Source organism: Poecilia latipinna, unplaced genomic scaffold, assembly GCF_001443285.1.
Source record: "Poecilia latipinna isolate Pla-1442-1.1 unplaced genomic scaffold, P_latipinna-1.0 Scaffold2604, whole genome shotgun sequence".
Taxonomy (NCBI): Eukaryota; Metazoa; Chordata; class Actinopteri; order Cyprinodontiformes; family Poeciliidae; genus Poecilia; species Poecilia latipinna.
The window spans coordinates 16,112-34,087 of NW_015115220.1; the positions used below are offsets into that span (position 1 = coordinate 16,112).

Consider the following 17,976-nt stretch of genomic DNA (forward strand, 5'->3'; position numbering starts at 1 on the left):
GAAGATTTGAGTGGGTCAGAACCGTCAACACGGTGGGGGAGCAACCAACTGAAGAAGAAGAAGAAGAAACGGTGATGTTGGATATTTTATTCCTAAACGAATCGACTGCAATGATTTTTCTCACATCAGAACATTTTGTATAAAACTTGAGCTAGAAACATTTGTGAATGTTGGACTGAAAACATCTTCAGATTCGTTCTTCTCCGGGTTTAATCCAAGTTCATGGGAATATAAAGAATCTGATTGGTTCCTCCTCCGACCAATCAGACACTGCGTTGATCCTCCAACTCTACTGTCTGAACTTTGACCCCAGCTTTGACTTCTGTCCAGTGTGTCCATGAGCAAGGCACAGAATCCTGTGGTGCCAGCAGGGGGCGCTATAAGGCCACCAGCAGCAGGTTTGTGCGAGGCTGCTGAGCAAGGCACTGAGATGCAGTCAGTTTCCAGCTGGAGTTCCTGCAGGACTGGATCCGACGACAGGAAGTCATCTTCATCATCACCTTCATCATCACCTTCGGCCGCTCCGTCCAGCAGCAGCTCGGCGCCTCTGGGGTTAAAGCGGCGGCGACGACTCGAACTTTGGTGGAACCGGAGGTCGACTTGGACGAAGAGGAGGTCGTCTGCAAACACAGAGTTTATCAGCTTAACATTAGCTTCTGCTAATTTATTTAGTAGTTTAGCATTAGCTTCTGCTAATTTATTTAGTAATTTAGCATTAGCTTCTGCTAATTTATTTAGTAGTTTGGCATTAGCTTCTGCTAATTTATTTAGTAGTTTAGCATTAGCTTCTGCTAATTTATTTAGTACTTTAGTGTTAGCTTTTGCTACTTCTGTTTTTAGCGATGCATAGTTTTTAAAGTTTTTTTTAGCAGAGCTGAAATTCTCGTCTAGCTAATTAGTGGTTAGTGAGCCCAACCTTTTGGTTAGTCGTCGCCAATAACTGCTGCTGACTTTATTGCAAACATACATTCTTCATTACAATGAAAGGGGTTAGGGTTAGGGTTACCCTAACCCTATGATAAAAAATAAAAAAAACATATGACTCCTATGATTCAAAATATGTAGGTTATGATTCGACTTCAAACATTCACCATTTTAGGGCAAAAATTCGTTTTCAATGACAACCATTGTGGCTTTGAAAAGTCTAAAAAATACGAATAAATCTGATTTCTGTGTGTTCATGAATTGACCTGATGGAAACGTTCCTGCTGGCTGACCTGAACTTGTTGATGTTTCCCAACAGGAAGATCCTTCGACTCCAGACCAGAACCATTCGGACTGAAAACCGTCTCTACCAGAACCAGCCCAGTTCGAACCACGATGTGATACGCAGGAATGGATGGGCGACAAATTCTGAGCAGCCTGGAGCCTGACGGTCTGACATTTATGTGGAAATATTTAAAGGGCCAGTATCGTGTTTTCCAGGCACAAGGTGACATTTTAAAACACAATCAAATAACTGAGACCTTCAGTTGACATAAAAAAAAACATATTAAATGTGACTTAAAGGACATTTGACTTCCTGACTTAACGCTTTGAAATTGGGCCTCTATCTTTTTAAAAACTTCTGATCTTTCTGAAGCTCCGCCTCCGGAAGTCATCCCAGAATGCAACGCTTCAGGTTTGTTTTTGATGAGGGAAAAAACATTAGAACATCTTCGAAAAATTAAAATAAAATTTATTTTACACAGCGGAGACCACTCAAAAAGCAGGAAGTGGACTACAGCGCAGGGCATTCTGGGTAAATGCAACCAAAGCTAACTTGCTAGCCTAGCGCTAGCAGCAGAAATGGCTCCTGGTCTTTAGACAAAGACTAAAGACAAATTCTCCAACTACTAAAATCTGACGCCTCCATCTTGTTTCCATCTGGTGAAGAAGGAAGTTGCTCTCAGTGTCTTCAGAGGTTCCATCAGGATGGAAACATGTTTAATCTGCTTTATGTTTTGGTCCGATAAACTCATTTACTGATGCTCATCAGAAAGTTGGCTGAAAGGAAAACCTGTCAGCAGTGGCAGCTGGATGATGATGTCCAGGTGGATTATGGGTACCTGTGAGGACCGGCTGCAGGCGCCACGGCGCCCTGCGCAGCCGGCTTGGTGCTGGAGGCGTAGCCGCTCTCTAATTGGTGGAAAGGCTGAGTGGGCGGAGCTGGTGGGCGGGGCTTCTTGGGTACGATGGGCTTTAGTGGAACAGAAACCTGAAGACAGGAAGAAGTTTGAGACCAGATCAGAAAAACGTTCATAAAGCAGATGATTAACTAACTGATGATTGGTTCACTAAATACTAAAGCTGTTGTCATGGCAACTACATCTCATTCGAATCCATCAATCAGCAGACCTGAACCTCTAGTCTACCATGATCACATGTTCCAGTCCGGCCAATCAGACCAACGGCTGAGCGGCGTACCTGTGCAGGTGGGTCAGGAGGGAGGGGCTTGTTGGGCGGGGCCGGTCGGCTCGCAGGCGGCTGAAAGGTTAGTGAGGAGGAAGAGGAGAAGATGAAGATGGGAAGGCCGCATGCAGACAGAACCGGGTCGGTCCAAAGAGTGGTTACCATAGCAACAGAGACTGGTTGTTATAACTGACACTGAAAGCTCAAAATAAATAATAACTTTAGCATTTAGTCAGTTTTACTTATCGTTTGATTTTGAATAATTTTTTACTATTTCTCTGTCTGCATTTTATTTCCAGCCGGGTGAAAATAAAGTAATAAAAAGTTAATGTAATGTTTTGGAAAAAAGAAATTGTGGAAATCAAATTAAAAAAATTTGAAAAAAAAAAAAATAATAATAATAATTAAAACAAAAAAGGATGTAAATTTGACTAGTCTATATATAGACCATAAAATAGAAAATAAATCAATACTGGTGCGTTTATTCTGCATTTTTGTTTTCCTTGTTATTGAAAGACTTTAAATTTAATTTTTTTCTAAGTGCATTTTGTTTCCAGTCATGTTAAAATAAATCAAAATAAATGAATAAATAAATTAATGCTAATATGTTTTAGAAAAATCCAAACAGAAAAATTGGAAAAACAAAAAAGTAAATTAATTAACAGCTAAAAAAGAAAGAACTGTAAATATGTGACTTTATAATAATATTAGTAACATTAGTTTAGTTTTAAAGCGTTCAGCAGCCTGAATGTAAAGCAACAGGTCAGATACAGGTGCAGGTGAGCGTACCTGGTTGCCAGGGGCGACAGGGTCAGGGGGCAGAGGCTTGGTGGGAGCAGCTGGTCTTGCTTTAACCAGCTGACGCAGCAGAAATGAAAGCAAGAAGAAGAGCAGGTCAAAGGTCAGGAGGAGGAAGATAAAGGAGCAGTTACCCTCTCACAGACACAGAGTTTATTTCTAGATCCATTCAGTGAAAATCTATTTAAAGTTTCTGCAAAGTTCCTGAACTGATCGAGTCCTGAGCATCGACTGCATCAGAGAGCTGAGCCGGAAGACACAAACTGATTCAGTAAACTGACTGATTCAGTAAACTGACTGATTCAGTAAAGTGATTCAGTAAACTGACTGATTCAGTAAAGTGATTCAGTAAACTGACTGATTCAGTAAAGTGATTCAGTAAAGTGATTCAGTAAACTGACTGATTCAGTAAACTGACTGCAACAGGAAACTGGATTTTTCTTGATTCTTTATAAATGCTGCGGTGGTTTGACCTTTCTAACACCGACTACAGCTCTGACTCAGGGGCCCAGTACTGACCCCAGGGGCCCCATCAGTGTGATGAACTGAACCTGGTACTGGTGAGTCAGTCACACCATGTGACCAGAAAATGTCAAGTTAATGACCCAATTAGTGACCTTGATTTCTTTTATTTTTGCGTTTTTATAATGTAAAGCATTTTGAACTGCATGGTTGCTTAAATGTACCATATAAATAAACTTTAATGAACTTTATTGACCTATTAGTGACCGTAACAACCCCATTAATGACCCCATGGTGACCTTAGTGGTCCCATTATTGACCTTCATGACCTCATTAGGTCTAATTGGCCCATTTGTGAAATTAATACCCCACTAGTTCCTGTTAGGCTAACGTCTCTGTTAGCCTTCTAATCAGGACATGACGGGCCCCGTTAGCAGCACTAATGTCCCATCAGTGACCTTACCGGCCCCATCGGTGTGACTGTTCTGACTGCAGATAATAAACGTTTTATTTCTCATCATGTTCAGAACGGAAGAAACTTTTTGGATGAAACATGAAGAACCAAGAGACAAAGTTCAGTTCCTTCTACTGCAGAAATGAACTGATTCATTCAATAATCGTTAAAATCAAACTGCTTTTAACCTCTTACACATTTCTTCAAACCTTCCGATCATGAAATAAATGTTCAGATCAGACAAAAATAACCTGACTAAACACAAAAACATCCAAACCAACCAAAGTCTCTGACATCTATTCTAGTTTCTAAGATGGTAGGAAAACAAGATGGATGCAGGTGAAACGTTTGAGCCGCTAAATGTTTTATATCAACTAATATTCTGCTTTTCTCAAGTTAAATTATAAAAAATTAAACTATTTCAGCTGTTGTAAGTCTTTGGTTGATATGGAAAAATAGACATTTTCCCATAATTTCATAAACAATCCCACATGAAGACAACACAGACGTCTGGACCGAGACGACAAGCCACAAACTACAGAGCAGCAGCTGAGATGAAGTGGGACGCACAGACACACCGAACGGCCAGGTGTTGGTTACCTGCTGCGGGGGTGTTAGGGCGGGGTCAGGGGGGAGGGGCTTAGTGGGAGGAGCAGGCCTGTCATGAACCTGATTGGAGAGAAAACAGGAAGCAGAGGCAGACAGCAGCAGCAGCGTTAATAAAAGAGGAAGGGAAGCAGACGCCGCTTCGCCGTTTCACTTCCTCCCACGAGCCTCAAATCCGACCAATCGGAGGAGCTCATTTCACTTCCTTCATCAGTTTTACTCTCCTGCTCCAAACATGGAGGTTTCACATCAGCAAAGTTCTGATTATTTACCTTTAAGAACCCTGATCAGACGAATGAGTATCTGCAGAAACTGGTGGATCAATAAACTGAAGCCGGCTCTGAAACTGTTGCCGTTTGGCTCCGTGTGACGAGTTGGGTGTTTTTCTTTTCCTCACAGGAATAAATAATTATGGAGTTCTGGGTAGAACAGATTTATTCAAAATGTTTATATTTTTGTAGTTTTAGATCTGCTCTGACTGTGTTGTTCTGTCTGAAGTCCAGTAAAAGATTAATCGATCACTAAGTTACCAACTATTTCAATAAGTGTTTAATCAGATTAATTGCTTCAGACCTACTGGAAACAAATTAAGCTGACAAAGCTGCATGTTTATGACCGTCTCCATAGCAACGTGTCTGAATCCAGCAGGAAGCTAACGTTGATAGAACATTGGTCTTACTGACCCATCTGTAACCTGGAGCAGAAATGAAACACCTGGTTACCACGGAGACCTAACCCAAACCAATCTGGAGAGAAAACGGTTCCACCGTTTACTGCTGCTTAAATCAGCGTGGTGAAGGCGAACTACGCCCCCTGCTGGTGTCACCCGGTACAGTTCTGCTGAGTCTCTGTGGAAATGGGCCCAACAGGACCAGACCCTGAAGACATTCTGCTTCCAGTTTAAAGGTCATGAACCCAGACTCTTTCCTCCAGCCAGCGCTCAGTGTGTGGTGCCGTTGTCATGGTTACCTCTTTGTGGGGCGGCGCCAGCGCTCCGTCGGACTGCGGGTTCAGGTGGTATCGCAGCGGTCGGACCTGCTCTCCGTTGCGACCGTCTACTCGCTCCGTCGCCGGCGTCCTGGACAACATGGAGGACGGTTGTCATGGCTACATCGTGGCGGTCAAGAAGAGGCGCCGGAACCAGCAACGGTCCGGATCCGCTCTGGGTTTCATGTTGTTAGTTTAGCAGGAAACACAACATCACGCTAACTACCTGGCTACAGACGGCCTCAGATCTCTGAAGGAACTTAAAGCTGCACTGAAGGGCTCAACACTGAGGACTTCATTACCCAGAATCCCCTCTGCTCTGATCGGGATCCATACTGGGATCTTTGTGAGTACAGCTTTAAGTGGATTTACAGGAGGAGTGATCACATCAGTCAGGAGGTCAAGATTTAAAAGCACAGACCGTCGGGTTGGAGCGAGTACGTCTGAGCAGTCAGTATGTTACCAGCACGCTGGAAAAACAAAACCTATTCAGATGTATTATTATTCTATTGTGAATAAATTCAGGCAGTGAGGTGTTCAAACTTTATTTCTGGATCGCGACAATCACTGCTAACAGTTTAGACGTTAGCTGCTAAGCTAGCAGGGCAACTGCCATGTTAGTGCTGAAATGCTAACAGATGTAACAGTTATTTCACTCTGAAAACATCGACTATGTACGACCGGGCGTTGGAATAACAAATGTTAGATGTAAAAACTTTAAGGGAATAATTTCCATCCACGTGTTTGGTGAACGTTAGCAACCTGGAACTAAGCTAAAATAAGATGAAGACTTTACTGGTTGAAGACTGGCAGAGCAGGGGAAGCAACGCCACCTTGTGGTGTAACTTGGTACAACACCTCAATTCAATACACTTTGATCCCCTTTAATTCTGTTAAATCATCAATAAAACAAAACAATTTGATCAGTTTGTTACATGTTGGATTCATGTTAATGTGTATTCATATTTATTTATATTTGTCATGATGATCACATCAATTTATTCAAACGAAGTTAAGAGACTTTCCTTCAGTCCAACTTATCACGAGGTCTGTATGTAAATATATGAACCTGTATGGATTAGAGAAATTCTGCAGTAAATTCAGTTCTTATAAGGGAAACTGGAGCCTGACAGCTGGTAGGATACTGAGCACTCACAGATACTCCAGACGACCACTAAGCCTACAGAACCATCTGCTGAGCAGAACCCGGCAGGTCCAGCAGTACCTGCAGGCGTGGGCGGGTTCAAACTCCAAACCCCACAGCTCAGAGTCAGCCACACTGCATTGTGGGTAAGAGTAGAGTTATGCTTGAAGTTGAAGTCTGTGTGTGTGTGTGTGTGTGTGTGTGTGTGTGTGTGTGTGTGTGTGTTTGGGTCGGCGGTACCGGTTGTGCTGCCGGGCCTTGTGAAACGGGCTGTTGGGTCCGAGGCAGCAGACCGTCCGCCGGAAACGGGGGAAGCGCAGAGCGAGGAAGAGGAGCACCACGGGCAGGATGAAGAAGAAGATGAGGAGCAAGGCGACCCGGACCGGATCGGACTCTGAGCACAGAAACAGGCGGGTCAGCGGCAGAACCGGAGCCGGTTCTGGTTCTGGTTGTGAGGGGGAAGCACCTGCAGCGGCAGCAGCCGGGCCGCTGTCGACGCTGCCGCCGCGACCAGAGAACCTGCAGTCAGGAGGAGCCCAGCCGGCGTCGCAGTGGCACTTCCTGTTGCTGTTACACACCTGAGACAGGTAGACAGGAACCGCCAATCACACGACTGGACTCATCCAGAGCATTACTGAGACAGCCAAACATTTTTTTATTAAAAATCCAGATTTACTCTGAGGTCCAAAAAGAAAAAATCAAAACTTGTTTCCATAAAATCAGACGTTCTATAAATAATATGAAATATTTTTTTCCTCCTGAAGATCTCTGGCTGTTTTTTCATTATAAAAAAAATAAACACTTTATACTGTTTAGATCCTAAAGTACTTGCATATAAAATAGTTTAAATGTTTATTTATTACAGAATATAATATTTAATCTGTCTTAATAAAGACCATCTGTCTTGACTCAGAAAATTCACTCATGTAAAATATATTAATGGTCCATTTTAATTATAAATCGACATGTTTTGATTTTAGAAGGTTTTGGTATTATTTGCTTCTTTATTTATTGGTTTATTTCATTGTTAAATAACGTGTATAAAAACTGAATGAATTGATTAACAAAATTTTGAAAGTATAAATATTTAGTTTTTTAAGTAAAAAAAATATGCAGATACCAAAATTGCGTTAATTAAAAACATATCAAAATATAAGAGTGAATTAATTTGATAATAATGAAGTGATTTCAGGTTTTTTTTTCAGTTCTGCATGTTTTCAGGAGTCGCTGCTAATTAAATCAGGACTCTGTGACGTTAATAAAAAACAGATGGTTCATGCATGTATTTGGTTTTACTGTTTTGTAATGTGCTTTTTTATTTAATTATTTTATTTTGAAGCCTGAAATGGTGCGACTCACTCCGTGACCGCTGCACTTCCTGCGACATTCTTCCACGCCGAACACGGACGCATCCTCGCATTTCTGATTCAAACAAGCCTACAAACACACACAGGGAATAATATTATAATAAGAATAAATATTCTTTTTATTATTACATGCAAAAAAAGAAGCATCTCTATCATAAACTACACTTCAATACTTAATACTGTAAAAAACTAACTTCTCATCACTACATGTAACTTTTTAAGGCTGAATGAGAAAGAAAACCTGAACCAGTAGAAACAAGTTAGCCTGTAGGCCAATCAGATCTAAGATGAACTCTGATTGGCTGAGAGGGCAGGAAGTGCCCTCTGACCTTGCCGGGCCCGCAGGCGGTGCCCTGGGCCACGGTGGCCGGGTCGGACATGTCGTCGTCCAGGTGGAAGAACGTCCCTCTGCAGACCAGGTCGCTGTGGTTGAAACGAACGGTCAGGATCTGGGCGATGCTGCCCAACAGGGGGCGCTCCGTCCCGCCCTGACACTGGATCCTGCCGCACAGAACGTCTCTGAAGCAACAAGAGACACAGATGGATGAACCCCGAACACAGAGGCATCGTGGGATTTGTAGGCTGAGCAGATCAGTGTTTACTCACCGGCTGGCACAGGGGATGTAAGAGCCGTTGGCCAGCTGACCGCAGTTTCCATATTTATTTCCCTGTTTGTTGACGGATGAGAAGCACATGGCTGGAGCGCTGCTGGCATCTGGACACACAGAACCAGAACCGACTGGGTTCAGATGGAAGCTGCTAACACCAGAACCAGAACCGACTGGGTTCAGATGGAAGCTGCTAATGCTAACACCAGAACCGACTGGGTTCAGATGGAAGCTGCTAAATGCTAACACCAGAACCGACTGGGTTCAGATGGAAGCTGCTAATGCCAACACCAGAACCGACTGGGTTCAGATGGAAGCTGCTAACACCAGAACCAGAACAAACTGTGTCCAGTTGGAGCGGTGTTTCTAATTTTACTGGAATCAATCTGAACTGGTTTTCTTACTGGTTCCCCACAGCATCTGGCACTGGAAATCCATATCGGCGCAGACTCCTCCGTAGCAGTAGGAGGCGCCGTTCCGGCAGGCCTCTCCGTTCTGCAGGAACACATTGGGGGGGCAGTGAGGGGCGGAGCCTGTGCAGTACTCAGGTAGGTCGCACTCTCCCAGCGGCTCCCGGCACACCGAGCCCGCAGCGCGCAGCTGAACCCAAGAAGAAGAAGAAGACGCGTTAGCGAGATTCTGGTTAAACCAGTCGAGTTTTATTTGTGCACCTGGAGCCTGGCTCACCTTACAGTCCTCACAGCAGATACCGTCTGAGGAGCACTGAGCTCCAGGAACCAGCTGGCAGGTGGAGGCGTTACAGCACGGGTCATCACACTCCTAACCAATTAGAGCGCAGCGTCAGCAGGAAGAACCAGAGGCTGATTCACAATTTAATAATGCTATTATTACTGACGCATTTAAGGTGGGCTGGTGAATAATTAAGCTGCTAAGGAGTGCAGGTGCTTATTTAAGGTGTCCAGGTGTGTACCTCCAGCAGGCCGCAGTCACACTCCTCTCCTTTCTCCACGTACAGGTTCCCGCAGCGCGGTCCGCCCAGCAGGCGGTCGGGCTGCGGCACGTTGAACAGACACATGCCGCCGCCGTGCAGCAGGCTGACAGACAGATCTGCGGCGCTGCAGCTGCTGAACTGCTGACCTGGCATGAAGCTGAGGTCAGAGGTGAACAGGTGAGCCACAACACGGGGAGATCAGACAGGCTAATCCTGTTAGCCACGACCGCCAGCCACGCAGGCCAGCAAACACTTCCTACTCGGACAGGAAGGTTCTGCAGTATCTGCTCAAAAACTCAGCAAACTGAAGCTGTAGGAAGGCCTTTATTTGACCTTTGACCTCCTATCAGCTGAGGTTTTAACAGTTGGCACTAATAGCTGCACCGGTCTGATGTTAATATCTGAATCGGTCCCGACATTTAAAAAAATTCTAGATCGATTATTATGACAATGTTGCCAACCCATGAGGGCAGATCTAGTCAGTCTAATTCTATGCTTTATTTATTTTACTCTATATTTATTCTTTCTAATTGCACTTTGATCCATTTGAAAGAAAACTTGTTGCAGTTTATTTCACATGTCTGACCAGGTGAGTCCGTTCAGGATTTATTTCACATTCGCTGTTATACTTCTAACTGCACCGACTGAACAGGTTAAAGGTTTTTACATGTTTGATGTTATTTAAGTGAGCTGTACTGGTGCAGAGTTGGCAAATAAATTTAAAAATCAATACATTTGTGTCCATTTAAAAATAAAAACTCTAATTCAATTAACTTCTGTATCAACACGTTGACAAACACTAGCACTGGTTTTAGCTGAGAAGTTGTCAACATAACAGTCATAACAGAAATAAGTGCCTCTTTAGACTGGAAGGTTCTGGTTCTGACCCGGTTGACGGCTCCATGATGCATCCTCCGAGGCGGGGCTCGTTGTCGCAGGAGCAGCGGCGCTCGGCCGTGTCGTGCCTCATGCCCAGATTGTGTCCGAGCTCGTGGGCGACGGTGGAGGCCACGCCCAGAACGCTGACCAGGTGGTCCTGAGGAACGGAGACAGGTCAAACAGGAAGTGGGCGGGTCAAACAGGAAGTAGACAGGAAGTGGAGGGGCGGAGCGGGCCTCACCACGTTAACGCCTCCGGATCGGTCCCTGGAGCACATGGAGGACTGGGACGCCATTCCCACAGTGGTACCGTCAAACGACTCGCCCCTGTTCGGGTCAGACAGAGCGCTCAGGTCCGGACCGGACTCTCTAAGGTCCAGATGGGACTCGTTAACGTCTGCACTGGACTTTTTAATGTCTATTTAATCCATAATAATAACTTGTGTCTTCAGGTAAGACAGAGTTTATACACGGAGTTCTAGCTCTAGTAGTTTTCCACATATAAGCAGAAGGATAAAACGATTGTGATTAATCGAATATGGGAAACTCGATTATTCATTAACTGGAATATCAATGCTGTAAAACGGCCATTTGCTAACAAATGACACTCAGATTAAAGCTTTTCAGATTAAAAACCTTTTCAGTCGGTAAACCCGTCTCACCTGAACTCCTCTGGTTTATATCCTGCTCAATAAATCTTCAGTTAAACCCCTTTGCATCCAATTATTAATCTGTTAATCCAATAATAATCCCCAGATCAGCTCTACTCTGTATTAATGCTCAGCTTTTCATGTTGATGTTAGAAAGGTTTTTTAGTTGCAGATTCTTCCTCTTTTATCTCCTTTTAGGTAATGAAATGCCAAATTTCTCATTAAAATTGATTTGTTTGAATGTATTTCTAGTATTGAGTAAAATAAGTTTAAATGGTTTCATTAAGAGGGCTGCGCAGTTGGTAGAGCTGTGACCTTGCAGCAAGAAGGTTCTGGGTTCGATTCCCGGTCTTTCTGCATGGATTTTAGGTGCCCCTAGGTGTGTGTGTGCATGGTAGTTTGTGTTGCCCTGCAACAGACTGGCGACCTGTCCAGGTGACCCCACCTCTCACCCAGAACGTTACCTGGAGAGGCAGCAGCACCTCCCAACCCCACCAAGGTGTAGAGAAATGGATGGATGGGTTTCATTAAAAAAAACACAGAATGTGGTGACTTTTAAGTCAGTGACTAAATGAATCGTTAGCCATCTGTTAAAAACCCCAAAACATTCAAGGATTTTAAGGTGACTGTGTTCATAAAGAGAAAATGTTAAATTTTCAAACTTTTAAGGACTTCAGGGCCTGATGGGAACATTTTAGCCCTTCTGTCTCTGGGTGTCGACAAAGCCCGAGGGACTTAAATAAACCAGGAGCTTTTATTTTGAAGGCATACATGATGAGCTGGGCGTTGTCATGGCGAAGGCGTGGCAGCAGCTCTCTGCTCCTCCACTCCAGGAAGTTGTTGAGCGTGTCGGTGGCGCTCCTCTCCACCCGGATCTTATTGCGGTCGCTCCAGACCTCCAGGCCCGTCAGCGCCACCCGGACCTTCAGCGGCCGGTAGAACTGAAACAGAGAGCGGGGCGGTTCTGTTGGACCGGAGCGGAGCGGACGGGACCGGACCGGAGCGGGACTCACCCAGTCCACCTGGTTGGCCACGTCCAGCAGCCGGTACACGATGGTCTGGTTGTTCCTCTGGTAGTTCAGGAACTGGAGGGAAAATGTTATTTTAGATAATCTTCTGGAGGAAACAAATGAATTTCTGAGCTCCAAAAGTCAAACAATTTGGAGAAAAAAAATTAAGAAATCTTCCAGTTTTCTAGAAACCTTCTGAGACGGACCCTCACTGACCTCCTGATGGTCCGCCACCAGCACCAGCTCCACGTGTTTGGTCTCAGACAGGATGTCTCTCTTGGTCTGCGGGGAAACGGAGCGGGGTCAGAGGTCAGAGGAGGAGCGGAAACGGAGCGGGGTCAGAGGTCAGAACAGGAGTGGGCAGAGAAACGGCAGCTCACCCGCTGGCCGGCGGTGCGGCTGGAGGACGGAGGACCGGGCGTGTGCGCCACGGCACAGCCTACCGCCGCGGCGCCCTCCAGAGGACCGGCAGAGAACAGCAGGTGAATGTCTTCCTCCTCTCCTCCTCCCGGCTCCTCCAGCCGCTCCCTGACCTCTGGCTGCAGCTCCAAGGTCACGGAGGAGTTGAGGACAATTACGCCGCTGCAGGAAAGAACGCCGCTGATCAAAGTATTCAACCGCAGAAGAAGAAGAGACTGATTTCATGAGTTAAGTTTCCTCCATTGCAGGCTGCAGCAGGAAAGAAGCATCAGATTAAATCTGCTGAGGAGAAAATCCTCAGAGAGGCTGGTTCCTCAGGCCAGTCGAAGCGGCGCCTCCTGGTGGCCGCATGTGGGAACGGCCACTGGGAGGTTTTAGGTATGTCCTTGCTTCAGTCCAGCTGATTTCAATCGATGACTGATTAACAGGCGTTTGTTGAACTGCAATCAGCTGAATCAGGCACATTAAAGCAGGGAAACCTCTAAAACATGTAGGACAGCGAGCCTTGAGGACCACGGTTGGGAAACTCTGCTGCACAGTATATTATTATTCCTGTTTGTTATTTACAGATTTTCACAGTTATTGTGCGAACCTCTGCTGCTGCTGTGTCAGCAGGGCAACAGAAGCCGTTTCTATTCTAATCCAGGACATTTCTCCAGCTTAAAGTCAGTTTGGTTTTATTTGGGTTTTCGTTGCTGCTGAAGGTTTCAGAACGCCGACCGTTCCCGTCTCAGTTTTGGTTCTGGTGGTTTCACCGTTAGAGGGATTATTTGAGGATTTCTGTGTTTCCAGGTAATCTGAATAATCCCAGCTGAGCAGAAAAAGCTCCACATCATATCTCTAACAGTTTCCTCTGTGCCGAGTCGCTCTGGCCCAGAAAACCTTAGAACCCTCTGATCCCGCTGCAGATCAGAGGTTCGCTAATCGGATCAGGTGGACCTGCAGGAGAACCGGGACACAAAACGCCCAGAAATACGAAGAGCTGCTGAGCAACCGTGAACAAAACTCTGGTTCTGGACCGGACCACCTGAGGATTCTTAACTGAGTGACTCAGCAGAACCGAGCCGGAGTGGATGAGTCAGCAGATTTCTGCAGCGTCAGCAGAACCAGATCGATGTTGGGAAACTAGAGAAACTTCCTCAGTCCAACAGCAAGAGGCTGAACGCAGAGACGCAATGGTTTAATTCATTAGGATTATTAATCTGAAACCAAGAAAATATCTTCAGTCACTGTTCTGTCTGAACAAACCAGAACCAGAACTTTTCCTTTAAACACCACCCCCCCTAACTTTTCATTTAGAATATTCGATCATATTTTAATCATAAAGACCAGAATTTATCTTTAATCTGGTCTTCATGACTAAAGACCAGATTAATCATAAACTAACAAGTTAGCAGAGTTAATGCTCAAGTGCTAATTATAAACGTTAGCTCCACTAATGATAAATTGCTACACAGATGTGTGACAATGTGGAAGCTAATGCTAAAGTGATATACTAACACGGTATTTAGTGGAAGCTAATGCTAAAGCGCTATAGTAACATGGTATTTAGTGGAAGCTAATGCTAACATGTTATACCAACATGTTATTTATTGGAAGCTAATGCTAAAGCTCTGTACTAACATGGTATTTAGGAGAAGGTAATGCTAAAGCTCTGTACTAACATGGTATTTAGGAGAAGGTAATGCTAAAGCTCTGTACTAACATGGTATTTAGGAGAAGGTAATGCTAAAGCGCTATACTGACATGGTATTTAGTGGAAGCTAATGCTAAAGTTCAAATCATACATAGTATTTCTGCTAACGCATCCTCTGAAAGCAGAGGCTGTTGTTTTAAACAAAGAAGTAATTTTTCAGCATTTACATAAATCAAACCTGGAAAATATCAAAAGATAAATCCTTTATTTCCTCAGACAGAGTGGGAACTGTGGGAACAGAACCCTGGGTCTGTGTTTGGATCAGACTCCGGGGCGGTACTGACCGGAGTCCAGAGCAGGTGCTCAGAGCCGCTCTGGAGTGCGGGAATCCCCGGATGCTGCCGTGGTAGTAGCAGTGAGTCTGCAGGCGACACAAACACATCGACATCAGTCACAGCCGGAGAACCCGAAGGGACAAACCGGGCCGGAGAACCCGAAGGGACCGCGGTGCGTTCACTGACTCACCACAGGCTCGGCCGGCACAGACACTCCGGTTCCGTTGGGGAGGTAGAAGAAGATGTTGGGTGGTCTGGGCAGCAGGTTGCTGCGCGAACAGAGAGGATTAATGGTTCTGAATGGGTCCAGACGGGCAGCGTACTGGTACGGTACCACCCTGGTAGCGAGACCAGTACCGGTACTTACTGGTTCTTCTCCAGGTCCAGTAGGAGGCGCTGTCCTCCCACCTCCAGCTCACACAGCAGCCTATCGGGATGGCCGTCCTGAAAACGCACAAAACGGGTCAGAACCAGAACACATGCCAACCCACAACCACAAAACAAGGGTCAAAGGTCAATCTAATGCCACACCAGCTGCGGTTTCACTAACCACATAAATGCACAATTTGACATTTCTAAAATAATGCAAACACTTCGAAACAAACAGCGTTTGTTCGATAGCTTAGGTCAGTGGTACCCAAACTACGGCCCGCGGGCCGGATCCGGTCCGCTCCACATTTGGTCCGGTCCCCTGAACAATACCAGAGAGCATTTAGATTTTTTTTCATATATCGTATCTTCCAGACTATAAGCCGCTACTTTTTTCCTCAGCTTTGAACCATGCGGCTTATATGTGTATTTTTCTTCAACCACCAGGGGGCTCTTTAGCAGGAAGTGAATCATTGGAAGTCAAAATTGGAAATCAAAGAAGAAAGCGCCCATTAATACGGAATTAGGTTTTAATAGAGAATTGAAATGTGAGAATGTTGTTGATCAGTTAAATAAGCTTCATGGGGAAAAAGAAGATTTTTCGTTTTTTAAATAAGTGTGGGATCAACATGAGAATTTGAGGTATAGATATTAGGATCCAGTAGATGGCAGTAGTGCAACAATAATGGATGTAAGCTGCTGTTGAAATCTAAAGAAGAAGATGATGACAAAGAAGAAGAAGAAGAAATTGCCTATTTTCATTTAGCTCATGCTAGTAGCAACACGAAGGATCAGCACTTTTACTGTTACAGTTACCGTTCATAAACTACCGTAACTTTTTCTTTTTCAACCGTAATAAATGTGATATTCAATTGACCTGTTATGACTCAAATGTTGGCTGTCCGCCCCCCTCTGCTGCTGCTGCATCGCTGTGGAAAACCTGGAGCGGCAGAGAAATCTGCGGCTTATATGTGAATGTAACCCCAAAGGTTTTTTAAAAAACGTTAGGGTTGCGGCTTATAGTCCAGTCTGGCTTGTAGTCCGGAAAATACGGTATTTATTTCATAAATAGTGTTATTATTTATTTCCTGGATTTTTTCTGTGAAGAACCCAGAGAGGGTTATTTGATTGTGCTTTCTGGAAAACAATATTTTTTTTACATTTAGGCTCCTGCAAACGTCACTTTTTCTGTTACAAACTGACTCCGGCCCCCCAGCAGAGAAGGGAAAGTTATGTGGCCTCACAGGAAAAGGTTTGGGGCCCCTGGCTTAGGGAATCCTGAGCTATCTCTGTAGCTATGCTGCTGCAGGTTTAGGCTGCTGGAGGACAAACTGTCCACTCCTCACTTTGCTACTTTCTCTCTTCACTTTTGCATTACCAGCTGAGCTCATTGGAGGAGCTGCTGCTCAGAGCACAGCTGGTAGAAACGCTGTTAAAGGGTTAATGGAGGAGCCATGTTGGGATGAATTCCAGGACGGAGCTTCAGAAAGACCAGGACATTTTATAGACGGGTGACTTTTAGTTTTGCAGGGCCACTTCCTGTGTTGCCACAAACACCCCCAACTTTTTTAAAGCCTTGGACTCCGGTTACTTCCTCTTCCGTCTCCACTGCGGATCTTCACAAACCGATGCTCTTCATTTTCAGACTCCTTTACCTGGTGAGTCTGTTACCTTGTTGCAGCGCTGCTTCATGTCTAAACCTCTCATCTGATCGCTCACTAATGCTCATCAATGTGTTGTTGGTGGCACTCCGTTGGGATTCTGCCATTAACAGCCACCAGGCTGCACACTGAGGCCAAGCAATAATCACCCCACTGAAAAGGTAAAACAATTATTTTTTCATATAAAAGGAAAACGCCTGATGGTGTCTGGAGCAGAAACTGGAACCAGTCATTTTCTGCACCGGACCCACCTGGATGGACTGGAGGTGTTTTCCAGGTTCCTGTACTTCCTGCCTGAGCTGCAGGTTCAGATACTCTGAGGTTTACTGGTGAGGAGCAGATACAACTGGAAAGGTGAAACTGGGAGTGCAGCTCTCAGACTGGTTCCTCCCTGTCTGCAAACACGATGAGCCAATATTAGCAAACATACTCCTCCCTCAGATTTGGCTTTCTTAGCCTGCAGGTTATTATTTATCTGGAAGAGGAGACACGGGAACAATAGGATGCTAGAAGTAAAATATAGATCGTCCGAAAGAAATGCAGAAAACTGGCGCCAAATTCACAAAGAATCCTGAGAATAAGAGCAGATTCTAGTGAGAAACTCAGTTTCCTTATCGCTGTGGGCGTTAGCTTCTGCAGTTCATGCCAAGATCGTTTCCATTGTGTATTAATGCAGATTAAAGCTTAAATTACTAAAATATGCATCTATAAGTGTTATTAGAGGAGAGCTCAAAGATATTATTGGTAAATATCGGTTTTTATCGGTCATAACATCATAATCAGATATCAATATCGGCCTAGATTCAGCTTCCAGAGGGAGAACAGCAACATTTACACTTAATTAGAACCACAGAAGAAAACTGATCAATCTGCTGATTCATGAGCAGGACGGGCAGCTACTGGACAGGAAGCACATCAGACCGGACCTGTCAGCAGACCTGTCAGCAGACTAGTTAGCGGCCCTGTCAGCAGACTAGTTAGCGGACCTGTCAGCAGACTAGTCAGCGGACCTGTCAGCAGACTAGTTAGCGGACCTGTCAGCGGACTAGTTAGCGGACCAGTTAGCGGATCAGTTAGCGGACCTGTCAGCGGACCAGTTAGCGGACCTGTCAGCGGACTAGTTAGAGGACCTGTCGGCGGACTAGTTAGAGGACTAGTTAGAGGACCTGTCAGCGGACTAGTTAGAGGACCTGTCGGCGGACTAGTTAGAGGACCTGTCGGCGGACTAGTTAGAGGACCTGTCGGTGG

The 17,976-nt window shown here is 45.0% G+C and overlaps 1 protein-coding gene across 7 annotated transcripts in view; it reads right to left on the reverse strand.

Annotated features, from left to right (window-relative positions):
* Positions 1-72: 72 nt before the first annotated feature.
* adam15 (ADAM metallopeptidase domain 15) overlaps positions 73-17,976 on the reverse strand; it is a 26,445-nt gene continuing 8,541 nt past the window's right edge. Inside the window, exons 3-25 of one of the 7 annotated variants that reach the window (XM_015020548.1) lie at positions 15,066-15,142; positions 14,889-14,967; positions 14,708-14,784; positions 12,688-12,889; positions 12,524-12,589; positions 12,311-12,382; positions 12,069-12,238; positions 10,890-10,974; positions 10,657-10,805; positions 9,749-9,926; positions 9,505-9,597; positions 9,222-9,417; positions 8,816-8,924; positions 8,539-8,728; positions 8,202-8,279; positions 7,309-7,420; positions 7,083-7,236; positions 5,681-5,789; positions 4,706-4,774; positions 3,181-3,249; positions 2,407-2,466; positions 2,049-2,197; positions 73-620 (exon numbers count right to left, since the gene is read on the reverse strand). In XM_015020548.1, the coding sequence (XP_014876034.1) occupies positions 554-620; positions 2,049-2,197; positions 2,407-2,466; positions 3,181-3,249; positions 4,706-4,774; positions 5,681-5,789; positions 7,083-7,236; positions 7,309-7,420; positions 8,202-8,279; positions 8,539-8,728; positions 8,816-8,924; positions 9,222-9,417; positions 9,505-9,597; positions 9,749-9,926; positions 10,657-10,805; positions 10,890-10,974; positions 12,069-12,238; positions 12,311-12,382; positions 12,524-12,589; positions 12,688-12,889; positions 14,708-14,784; positions 14,889-14,967; positions 15,066-15,142 (2,610 nt within the window). In that variant the 3' untranslated portion in view covers positions 73-553. Of the gene's footprint in view, positions 621-2,048; positions 2,198-2,406; positions 2,568-3,180; positions 3,250-3,834; positions 4,775-5,680; positions 5,790-7,082; positions 7,237-7,308; positions 7,421-8,201; positions 8,280-8,538; positions 8,729-8,815; positions 8,925-9,221; positions 9,418-9,504; positions 9,598-9,748; positions 9,927-10,656; positions 10,806-10,889; positions 10,975-12,068; positions 12,239-12,310; positions 12,383-12,523; positions 12,590-12,687; positions 12,890-14,707; positions 14,785-14,888; positions 14,968-15,065; positions 15,143-17,976 lie in introns of those variants that run through there. The other 6 variants (XM_015020550.1, XM_015020549.1, XR_001422633.1 and 3 more) reach the window with 6 other exon arrangements.